Source organism: Pholis gunnellus (genome assembly GCF_910591455.1).
Source record: "Pholis gunnellus genome assembly, chromosome: 24".
Lineage (NCBI taxonomy): Eukaryota > Metazoa > Chordata > Actinopteri > Perciformes > Pholidae > Pholis > Pholis gunnellus.
The window spans coordinates 405,001-417,303 of NC_136551.1; the positions used below are offsets into that span (position 1 = coordinate 405,001).

Here is a 12,303-nt window from a genome sequence, read left to right on the forward strand (position 1 = left end):
GTTGTTTATTAATAACTGAATGGGTCATTCTCCATCAAACCTTCAAAATAAAACCAACATCCGGATCGATGCTCTCACCTCTCGTGCGATCTGGTTCAGAGCCTCGTCCTCAGCGGTCTTCTTCTCCTGGTTCTGGATCCTCTTCCGACCCGGTCCCTGGGTCCCCATGGTGCCGGACCGGGTTTTACCTGGAGCCGAATTATCCACAGAGGTCTAACGTTTCTAAAGGACCCCAAAACTAAAACCAGAGCGCGAGATGGAACTAAATAACTCGGTTCGAGGTTTAAATCCGGTGTTTTTCTGACGCGGTGCGGCGGTCACCGTCTCCCGGTTCCGTAGCCTCACGTCTCCATCGTTACCGGGGACCGAGTGGTCCACGACCCGCCGCACTTAATCCCGAAGCACAAACACTCGGTGGTGAGGAGCGGAAACACATCACAGGAAGCGGTCACGGATTAAAACCAGTGTTTCTAACGTTGTTCTGACGTCGAGCTGTCACCCGGAGCTAGCTTAGCGTTAGCTAGCTTCCAACCGTCACAACCGGAGAAACCGCCGGTGGTTGTTGTTGTTGATGTAAATGCGTCCCGACACCACATTCCGCAGTGTGACAAGAGACTCTTATTGTGGTGGGGTGCGTCGGATGTTCGCTGTCAAGTTACACGCGTTTAGATACCAACAGGAAGTTGTGGTTCAAAATAAAAGCTGACAGTATTTGAAATATCTAACATATTTTTTGCTCCTCACGTTATTTTATTTTTAATAATTCTAATAAAAACGTAATAAGTGTATAAAATATGTGAGAAGATCAATAACTCATCCTCAGTTTATTTTATAGTTTATTGATCAGAAAGACAAACAATGACAATACTTGTATAATACTTGTAATCATCAATACAGTAAATACACACACACACACACACACACATATACATACATATATATATACATATATATAAATATATATATATGTGTGTATGTATACACAGTATTTCCTTTCATCTGTCATCAGAAAATCAAACAATATGTATCCAATAATACTGATCAATAATCCAGTTTTCATCGACAACAATACGAGTAAAGATGATTCTATTGTTTCTGTTACATTTTATTTTCTACGTTTATTGATTATATAGAAGAGATCAAAGTTCAACGGTAACGAGTTTAAATAGATTTTAAAATAGTAAAATATCTTTATTAAGTATTTTTATGATTTCATTTTTCAAAACAAAACTTTATTTATTTCAGTAATTAAAATTAAAATCACAATTTCATCCGTTTAATTTACTGAAATCAAATTTTATTTTCATATAATTTTAGTTGTAAAACAAATTATTATTTATTTATTAATATTTCTGTATTTTTTCTAGAAGTTTTAGGTTTTAAATGTAATTATAAAAAATATTATTTTAGTTTGAATTGAGTTTAAATTGTGGATCTCAAAGTATTTTTGTTAAATTATATTTCTTTAATATCGTAGTAAATTTATTTTTTTCATTTCTTAACTGTTCTGAATTGTATCATTTTCTTTTATCTGTTTTTTATGGTTTTAATACTTCAGATAAATCTTTTTTTCTTTGATTGTTTAAGAAACAATACATCTTTAAAATCTTTAGTTTTAATAATTTAGATCAATATTGGTTTTACAATAATTGAATCATGAATATTAAATCCAAAGTTCAAACTGTTTCACGTTCAAAGTAAAAAAAGACTAAATGTGAATATTTAATTATTATTTCTGTCTATTTCATTTTATTTATTTCATTTTATCAGAATTTCAAAGGTTCTTTTTTTTCAAGAGGATTTTTGTTTTTGTAATATTGTAATATTTGACAGAAAAAGAATCTAAAAGGTGAATTTATTGTTAAAACATTTTCTCTTCATCACACAAAGAAGAATGTGATGATTCAGCAGAAAGAACAGAAGTTCAGAAGATGTTTGACTTCCACTGAGCTCCGTTACTGCTCTCTGTCAACAACAACAACAACAACAAGAGTTATTCTTTGTGTTCAGGATTTAAAGTTAGAACTTCAGTAAACGAACGATAATGTTTGTGATGTAAAAACTTACTGCAGAAGTCTTGGGTTGCTTTTTTCCTCTGAGATCCAGAAACCTTTAGAATAAAAAGAATCAAATGTCAAACGAACAAAATAATATCAGAACAAAATATAATAATGAATATAAATCAGCCTGTTGTAATGAAATATACACATTCAGATCTTTTAATTGAAAGAGCATTTTCTTTTAATTTGAAAATATATGAAAAATAATCTATATCATTTTAATCTATATAATTTTCATGAATATTTGGCTTCATATTTTGAATGAAGTTGTATCTGAATATGACAAACTTTTCTGATTTTCCTTTTTGTCACGATGAATAAAAACGAACCTTCTTCTTGGATCCGGCAGCGTTCAGAGCCGCGATCTTAGTCTCGATATCAGACACCTGCACACCAAAGGTATTCATATTATTATTAACATTAATGACGCAACATCCCATAATTATAGCGTCCAGACTGTTTTTTAGTGTTTTCTGTACTTCTTCTCTCTGTTATGAGATAACTTTCATATTATTTATAAAAGATGATATTTTTTCCTCACCTCGCTCTCGGCGCTCTGGACTCGGGCGGCGGTCTGAGACACCACGTCCTCCAGCTCCGACAGCTCCGAGTCCGTCGCCCCCCCAAACCGAGTCTTGGCGCCCTTTTCGAGTCGTCGCAGCTTCGTCTCGAGCTCGTAGGACTGACCAGCCGCCATGTACACCTGCACAGGTAACACGAGGAACACACCTGAGACGGAGCTAAGACACACCTCCAGAACCGAGAACAGGGCCGAGTATCGATGACGGACTCAGACTGGGTTCACTGGGTTAGTTAGTACGATCATATTCATGAGGTGGTTTTATCATATTCATGAGGTGGTTTTATCATATTCATGAGGTAGTTTTATCATATTCATGAGGTGGTTTTATCATATTCATGAGGTGGTTTTATAATATTCATGAGGTGGTTTTATCATATTCATGAGGTGGTTTTACCATATTCATGAGGTGGTTTTATCATATTCATGAGGTGGTTTTATCATATTCATGAGGTGGTTTTATCATATTCATGAGGTGGTTTTATCATATTCATGAGGTAGTTTTATCATATTCATGAGGTAGTTTTATCATATTCATGAGGTAGTTTTATCATATTCATGAGGTGGTTTTATCATATTTATGAGATGGTTTTATTATATTTATGAGATGGTTTTATCATATTCATGAGATGGTTTTAATATATTCATGAGATGGTTTTATCATATTCATGAGGTAGTTTTATCATATTCATGAGATGGTTTTAATATATTCATGAGGTAGTTTTATCATATTCATGAGGTAGTTTTATCATATTCATGAGGTAGTTTTATCATATTCATGAGGTAGTTTTATCATATTCATGAGGTAGTTTTATCATATTTATGAGATGGTTTTATTATATTTATGAGATGGTTTTATCATATTCATGAGATGGTTTTAATATATTCATGAGGTAGTTTTATCATATTCATGAGGTAGTTTTATTATATTCATGAGATGGTTTTAATATATTCATGAGGTAGTTTTATCATATTCATGAGGTAGTTTTATCATAGTTATGAGATGGTTTTATCATATTCATGAGGTAGTTTTATCATAGTTATGAGATGGTTTTATCATATTCATGAGATTAGTTTAAATGTTAATAAGTCGGAACTTTTCCACTCTTCTCTCAGTTAAAGTCCGGCTCCTGCAGGACCCGGACTGGAACCAGTGCTCCCAGTGTGCTCCACAGATACCCAGCCCTGTTTGAGACACAGCAGCCAGGGAGATTTAAAGCCAGTCCAGACATTTCCTTCATGCTTCAGACGAGGCGGGAGGGTTTCGGCTTAGTTTGACCTTCACACAAAAAGAGGCGTGCAGTTCGTGTATGAAGCTTACATTTTCCTCAAGTTCCCTGAAAGCATCATCTGCCTGCTTAACGTCAGTCCCTACTAAGTGGGTTCTATCGACCGGCTCTGAGAGGCCGTACTCGACCATTGCGTTTTCTGTGGCATTAATGGTTCTCAGGACCTCAGTGGTGAGGTCACAAAGGGCGGCAGCAGTCGATCTCTGAAAGCCATGTAGAGGGACAGATGTTAACAGCTGGACAACAACACCTGATCCTGCAGCAGCTACCGGCCCGGACGCAACGCTTTCTTAATGAGAGCGCAGGGCCAAGGTCTCACTGTCAGCTTTGAGTATTGTTTTCCTTTTGAAAGTGACGACTGGGAAAAGAGACGAAAACAGAATCCTGTCTCCTAACAACGACGCTCTCAAACAACCAAACTGCGAATGTTCTCCCGGATTACGGTCGCAGTTTTAAACACAGAGTTATTGTTGTGAAACGAACCAAAACGTACTGGTTTGGTTAAAATAAGTATGTTTGTTACTTAAGTTACGTAACTTGAGTGAGGTCAACGGGTTACGTACGTGACTTTAGTCGAGTACGTTACGTATATTAAACGTTGACTTTTGGTTTCACAGGACATGAACAGAGGTCTCCTGGGTGAACGTCTGTGTCTGTGTTTGGACTCTTCTGTCCTTCGATTTGATTAAAACTGATTTGAGATACGTCGAGAACAAATGTAATCTGGTAGACGAATGTGACTGACTTCTCCCCTCCTGGTTTAAATATGATTTGGTGAAACACCACAGAAGAAGACGTGTGTGATCCAGGCAGGTAGCTGCTGACCTTCACATTTCCACAACCTGCTGAACGGTTACGAACTAACGCAGGAGGCAGCCAGTTAGTGAGGAGGCTAAACAAACTAACCTTCATCATAATCACCAATCATCTTCTCTCATTTATCGATATTTTCTTGTGCTTCCAGAAAAATCTCGGTTGGAGTGGAACTCTTCATAAAAAAGTCTTTTAAATTGATTTGTATTAAATGAGATGTCAGTTCAGACGTCGTACAGATTCTAAACGTTTGTTGGGGGTGAAGCTGAGCCGTAACATGGAAACATGCACCACAGATGGGATCCTGGACGTTTACAAAAGAAGAAGAGTTGACGTGTCAGTGCGATTAGATCCATCTCGCTCCAACAGGATAAGAATTTATATCAGCTATTTAAAAACTTATTCTTGGCCTCTAATGAATAAATGAGTTTCCATTTCGGTCTTTTTGAAACCTCCAGGTTCCCATTTGCTGTAAACTCCGCCCTGAATTTGAACTCCCTCCTACCTTCTGAGCCTCGGTGGGCATCTCGTCGCTGGATGAGCTCAGTTCTTTGTCCTTCAGAGAGTCCAGGTTCAGGACCGGGCCGCCCTTGATGCCGGCCAGACTTTTACCCGCAGAGGAGGTCTTCTTTCCGGCCTCTTCGTCCGACGACGCTCCCTTATCGCTCAGGTTCCCCGCCAGCTCGCTCAGCTTCCTCCTCAGCTTCTCCACCTCGTTGTGACCGGACGGAGTCAACGTCTGCAGGAGGAAATGGATTTATTGATAAAACAAAAATCATACCAGGATATCAAATGAAAACATCACAGATTAAAGTATCACCTCGTCAGCAGGCGTCATCTTCTCCTCCAGGCGGTTCAGCAGACTCTCAATGGCCGACATGCGTTTGTTCAGCTCGTTCATCTACAAATATCAAAGAAGAGATAAAAGATGATCAGAATGTTTGACGAAGACTCAGTTTATAGTTTGGAGAATGCAATATTTCCACTTATAGCGAATATTTTACATGATTTAGTTTTTTAAATAAAAATCCAGATTAATATTTTTGTCACACTGTTGTTTGTTTTGTTAATTTTTTACATTATTCTATTTCATTGTATATATTATATCATATTTTTCACTGTCCATCTATCCCTCCATCCCTCCCTCTATCTATCTATCTATCTGTCCATCCATCCGTCCGTCCGTCCGTCTATCTTCTTGTGAAAACTGTTTTTGTGACTTTCTATTAGTTTAGTTGTAGTTTTCGTAGCAAAGATTTTTTTGAGTTTTTGAGTGAAAATCTAACAGATAATAAGAGACGACGACACACTCAGACGCTGATTGGTGATTGGCTGCTTTTCCTTACGGGCGGGGCTTGTCCCAAGTTCTCCTGAGACGAGGCTCTGCTGTTCCTGCGGCGGTGGGGGGGCTGCTGGTACACGGGGGGGAACCTCGGGAACTCGTCCTCATCAGAGGTGTCGACGTACTGCTGCCGAGCCACCGAGGAGCTGATCTTAGACAGAGAACGAGTCCGGACCATCCGGCTCTCTCCACTGTCATCTGACAACACAGGTAAACACACACACAGGTAAACACACACACAGGTAAACACACACACAGGTAAACACACACACAGGTAAACACACACAGGTAAACACACACACAGGTAAACACACACACAGGTAAACACACACAGGTAAACACACACCTGTAAACACACACAGGTAAACACACAGGTAAACACACACAGGTAAACACACAGGTAAACACACAGGTAAACACACACCTGTAAACACACACAGGTAAACACACAGGTAAACACACAGGTAAACACACAGGTAAACACACACCTGTAAACACACACAGGTAAACACACAGGTAAACACACAGGTAAACACACACAGGTAAACACACACCTGTAAACACACACAGGTAAACACACAGGTAAACACACAGGTAAACACACACCTGTAAACACACACAGGTAAACACACAGGTAAACACACAGGTAAACACACAGGTAAACACACACACAGGTAAACACACACAGGTAAACACACACAGGTAAACACACACAGGTAAACACACACCTGTAAACACACACCTGTAAACACACACAGGTAAACACACACAGGTAAACACACACCTGTAAACACACACAGGTAAACACACACAGGTAAACACACACAGGTAAACACAGGTAAACACACACAGGTAAACACACACAGGTAAACACACAGGTAAACACACACACAGGTAAACACACACAGGTAAACACACACAGGTAAACACACACAGGTAAACACACACAGGTAAACACACACCGGTAAACACACACCTGTAAACACACACAGGTAAACACACACCTGTAAACACACACAGGTAAACACACACAGGTAAACACACACAGGTAAACACAGGTAAACACACACAGGTATACACACACAGGTAAACACACACAGGTACACACAGGTAAACACACACACACCTGTAAACACACAGGTAAACACACACAGGTAAACACACACAGGTAAACACACACAGGTAAACACACACCGGTAAACACACACCTGTAAACACACACAGGTAAACACACACAGGTAAACACACACCTGTAAACACACACAGGTAAACACACACAGGTAAACACACACAGGTAAACACACACAGGTAAACACACACCGGTAAACACACACCGGTAAACACACACAGGTAAACACACACAGGTAAACACACACAGGTAAACACACAGGTAAACACACAGGTAAACACACACACAGGTAAACACACACAGGTAAACACACACAGGTAAACACACACAGGTAAACACACACCTGTAAACACACACAGGTAAACACACACAGGTAAACACACACCTGTAAACACACACAGGTAAACACACACAGGTAAACACACACAGGTAAACACAGGTAAACACACACAGGTAAACACACACAGGTAAACACACACAGGTAAACACACACAGGTAAACACAGGTAAACACACACACACCTGTAAACACACAGGTAAACACACACAGGTAAACACACACAGGTAAACACACACAGGTAAACACAGGTAAACACACACACACCTGTAAACACACAGGTAAACACACACAGGTAAACACACACAGGTAAACACACACAGGTAAACACACACAGGTAAACACACAGGTAAACACACACAGGTAAACACACACACACAGGTAAACACACACCTGTAAACACACACAGGTAAACACACACAGGTAAACACACACCTGTAAACACACACAGGTAAACACACACAGGTAAACACAGGTAAACACACACAGGTAAACACACACAGGTAAACACAGGTAAACACACACACACCTGTAAACACACAGGTAAACACACACAGGTAAACACACACAGTTAAACACACAGGTAAACACACACACACCTGTAAACACACAGGTAAACACACACAGGTAAACACACACAGTTAAACACACAGGTAAACACACACACACCTGTAAACACACAGGTAAACATACAGGTAAACATACAGGTAAACACACACCTGTAAACACACACAGTTAAACAGAGTGATAAACTCACAGGTATATATACACAGACACACACACACACACACGCACACACACACACACACACACACACACACACAGGTATATACCTGTGTATATACAGACAGGTGAATACAGTCACCTGTTGGTTTTCCCCTTAGCATGGCTCACCTTTACCTTATGTTTGTTATCACCTGCCTCACCTTCACCTCACCTAAACCTCACATTTGCCGCACAGCAAACAGTGAGAGACTCAGTCTTAACCACATGTGTGTGTTCTTTGATGTATACTCTGTGTGTACTGTGTGTATTTGTACACATACCAGGTCTCATGGCATATCGGTCCAGACTCATCCTGCGGTTTGCTCGGTGGTTGTACACGTCGTAGTCCACATCATTCCTGTAGCCTCGATCCTCCAGAATCTGCTCCGCGAAACACAGAGAAGCTCTTTGACATGATTCTATATTAATATTCATATAATATATTACATTATAATATATAATAATATTAATGACTGAATTAACGTGCTGTTGTCGTACTTGTACAGACGGTCGCCGCGAATACGGGTAATATTCTTCGGGGTCGAAATCCAACGGATGAACAGAGAGCAGACGTTTGCTCTTCCTCATCTGAAACAGAAGAAGAAACGAAGAGCTTCAAGTCTGAAGCTTCACATCTGATTCAAAAATATGAATGTTTTTATTTTTAACTTTGTGTTACCACTTTGTAGCGCTGAACCTCTGCTTCTCCGTGGTCGTCCTCCATCCCGTTATACACATCTACAGGTACAAATACAACAATTATACACATCTACAGGTACAAATACAACAATTATACACATCTACAGGTACAAATACAACAATTATACACATCTACAGGTACAAATACAACAATTATACACATCTACAGGTACAAATACAACAATTATACACATCTACAGGTACAAATACAACAATTCTACACATCTACAGGTACAAATACAACAATTATACAAATCTACAGGTACAAATACAACAATTCTACACATCTACAGGTACCAATACAACAATTCTACACATCTACAGGTACAAATATTTGGATGTTGTGATGTCGTGATGTTGTGATGTCGTGATGTCGTGATGTTGGATGTCGTGATGTTGGATGTCGTGATGTTGGATGTCGTGATGTTGGATGTCGTGATGTCGTGATGTTGGATGTCGTGATGTTGGATGTCGTGATGTTGGATGTCGTGATGTCGTGATGTTGGATGTCGTGATGTTGGATGTCGTGATGTTGGATGTCGTGATGTTGGATGTCGTGATGTTGGATGTCGTGATGTTGGATGTCGTGATGTCGTGATGTTGGATGTCGTGATGTTGGATGTCGTGATGTTGGATGTCGTGATGTTGGATGTCGTGATGTCGTGATGTTGGATGTCGTGATGTTGGATGTCGTGATGTTGGATGTCGTGATGTCGTGATGTTGGATGTCGTGATGTTGGATGTCGTGATGTTGGATGTCGTGATGTTGGATGTCGTGATGTTGGATGTCGTGATGTTGGATGTCGTGATGTCGTGATGTTGGATGTCGTGATGTTGGATGTCGTGATGTTGGATGTCGTGATGTTGGATGTCGTGATGTCGTGATGTTGGATGTCGTGATGTCGTGATGTCGTGATGTTGGATGTCGTGATGTCGTGATGTCGTGATGTTGGATGTCGTGATGTCGTGATGTCGACTCACTGCTGCGGACGTCTGGCATACTCTGAGTGTCGTCATCACGACCACCTGAAGAAGAAACACAAGAGGACTTATGATATTATATATTATTATATTAATCACGTTTCCATATTTACACACATATATAGAAATAAATAATCCATGCTTCATATATTCAATCGAGTATAATAAACTAGTATCTAATGAGTGAATATCTGCTGTTTCTTATTGAACATCTTTTGATATTAAATATTGTTTACCCAAATTTCTATTCGATTTTTTTAAACAATTACACCTTTTTCTTTCTATAATTTAATACAAAGTAATACAAATTTAAAAAGCATTTCAATGAAAGAGTCATCTGGTGTTGAACAGCCTCAGTGTGACTGATCTCAGATCAGCAACCACATCAGCTGACAGTCTGATGACCACGTGTGATGTCACACTCACCGTCTCCGTTCAGCCTCTTGTACAGTGACCTCATCACCTTCGCGCTGCCGAAGCGCTTGAAGCGATTCCTGACGTTGTCGTGGTACCAACCCACAGTCCCGATCTTCAGCACCCTGGACGAGTACACAGCAAATACTTCATTAGTACACAGCAATACTTCATGTACACACAGTATATCTACTACCAGACCTGAGACCTGTCAGGATCAGGCCTCCCTGTGTGCGTCTCACCTGGTCATGCGGCAGTTGTCGCACACCCAGCCGTGCTCCTTCTTGTTGTAGCGGCTGCAGGACTTGCAGGTGAACATGTGGCAGTCCAGACACTGACGTTTACTGTTGACCAGGAACTTAAAGGGCTGCAGGCAGCGGATACAGTGAGACTCCGACAGCTGGCTCTGAGAACCCAGCAGCTCTCGCTTTGTGTCTTCCTTCTGGATTTGAGTCTTCAAATCACTGCGATAACCAGAGAGGAGAAGAGGAAGAGCACCCACGATGAGTTACAACAGGAAGTGTTACCACAACATGGCGTGTCCTGGGGATGAACCCGAGGGGAACAATAACACGTAGAGCTCCGTCAATCTGATTGGAAATCATAAAACAACACATTGCAGAACAAGAGATTGATCCGACTTCTAATGGAACCAGAGATAGTTCACATTCAATCATTATTATGTGAACTATCAGACTATCTGAGAACAACAGGAACGTCTGTTTCCTCTCCCTGACTGGGTCTGAGTTTGCCCCTGGGGCTGATGGGAGTTGCAGTCTTTCGTGCGGAACACAGAGCGTCTTTGTGAGCTTCCTGTTGTCTCTCGTCCGTGTGACCAAGTCGTGATCGACTGACTCAACAACGACGTCTTTCACGCTCACATTCCTCCAAAGTCCCCGTGAACGAGTCCAATCACGAACACGCCATCGTTACAGATTACATGTTTCACATGTCGACTGTTTGAGAAATGATTTATACATAAATACCTTTAATAATTAGTTTTATTACATTATATAAGAACATGCTTTCTAATGTATTTTGCATGATAAGTATATGTTCATACTTAATAATAATAATAATAATTAGTAATGAAGACATGAGACGTCAATCTGACATCATGTCAAATATTACAAACTGTAAAACTAAATCAAATATATGTATCATGTTTTAACTTTAAACATTAATTATGATAATGAAGTGGCATATGCAATCATTATTCATATATATATATATATAATATATGAATATATATACATATTGAAAGGTGTTGATGTGGAAGCATCATTAGATTTACATTGGAGGTGATAACGATGGACATGAGAGAAATCATAAAGGAAGCGTGGACATAATAACGTGACATAATAAATATGTGAACATAGCGAGAGAGCGGCGTTCGTACCCGAGCCGCTCCTCTTCTTTCTTGCGGAGGTTGAAGTCTCGTTGAATCACATCCCAGACGTGTTTGGCCTCTTCGTCCGACAGACGCGACAGATCCAGTTTACGCTCCATGACGCTGAAATGAGACGATGTCATCAGCAGATGATGCTTCATGATGTGTTATAACATAGTTATAGCTGGTTAAAGCTGTAGTGACATCATCGTGACTCTCGGAGTTCCTCGGGTTCTGCTGTTGGTAACTTCAAACAGTGTGAGCACAAAGCTGGAATATTATGAGAACAAACATTTAAATATTCCGCGTTATATTTTCTGACGAAGAAATTGTAATATTTTGAGAAAAAAACGGAACATAAAAAAACTCAATATTTCAAGGGAAGAAATTAAATGTAACACTTAAAAATAACTGACAATACTTAAAGGAACAGTGTGGAGCTATGTTTTCATTATTGTGTAATCTCCTCAAGCTAAGAACCGTTCTTATGGACATAGTCCTCTTC

General features: G+C 39.8%; 2 protein-coding genes across 2 annotated transcripts in view; both read right to left on the bottom strand.

Annotated features, from left to right (window-relative positions):
- Positions 1-565, bottom strand: part of lrrfip1b (leucine rich repeat (in FLII) interacting protein 1b) — a 14,257-nt gene extending 13,692 nt beyond the window's left edge. The window contains exon 1 of the mRNA XM_079185799.1: positions 79-565. Within this exon, the coding sequence (XP_079041925.1) occupies positions 79-168 (90 nt within the window). The 5' untranslated portion in view covers positions 169-565. The remainder of the gene's footprint in view (positions 1-78) is intronic.
- A 948-nt stretch (positions 566-1,513) lies between these two features.
- Positions 1,514-11,917, bottom strand: mlpha (melanophilin a; the record flags this gene model as incomplete). The annotated part of the gene is made up of 15 exons (XM_079185798.1): positions 1,514-1,965; positions 2,068-2,110; positions 2,390-2,446; positions 2,602-2,763; positions 3,962-4,132; positions 5,248-5,481; positions 5,563-5,643; positions 6,089-6,282; positions 8,596-8,695; positions 8,813-8,902; positions 8,994-9,052; positions 9,995-10,039; positions 10,421-10,533; positions 10,651-10,872; positions 11,808-11,917. The coding sequence occupies 15 exons, from the start codon at positions 11,915-11,917 to the stop codon at positions 1,925-1,927; spliced, it is 1,722 nt and encodes a 573-aa protein (XP_079041924.1). The 3' UTR covers positions 1,514-1,924.
- Positions 11,918-12,303: the final 386 nt, after the last annotated feature.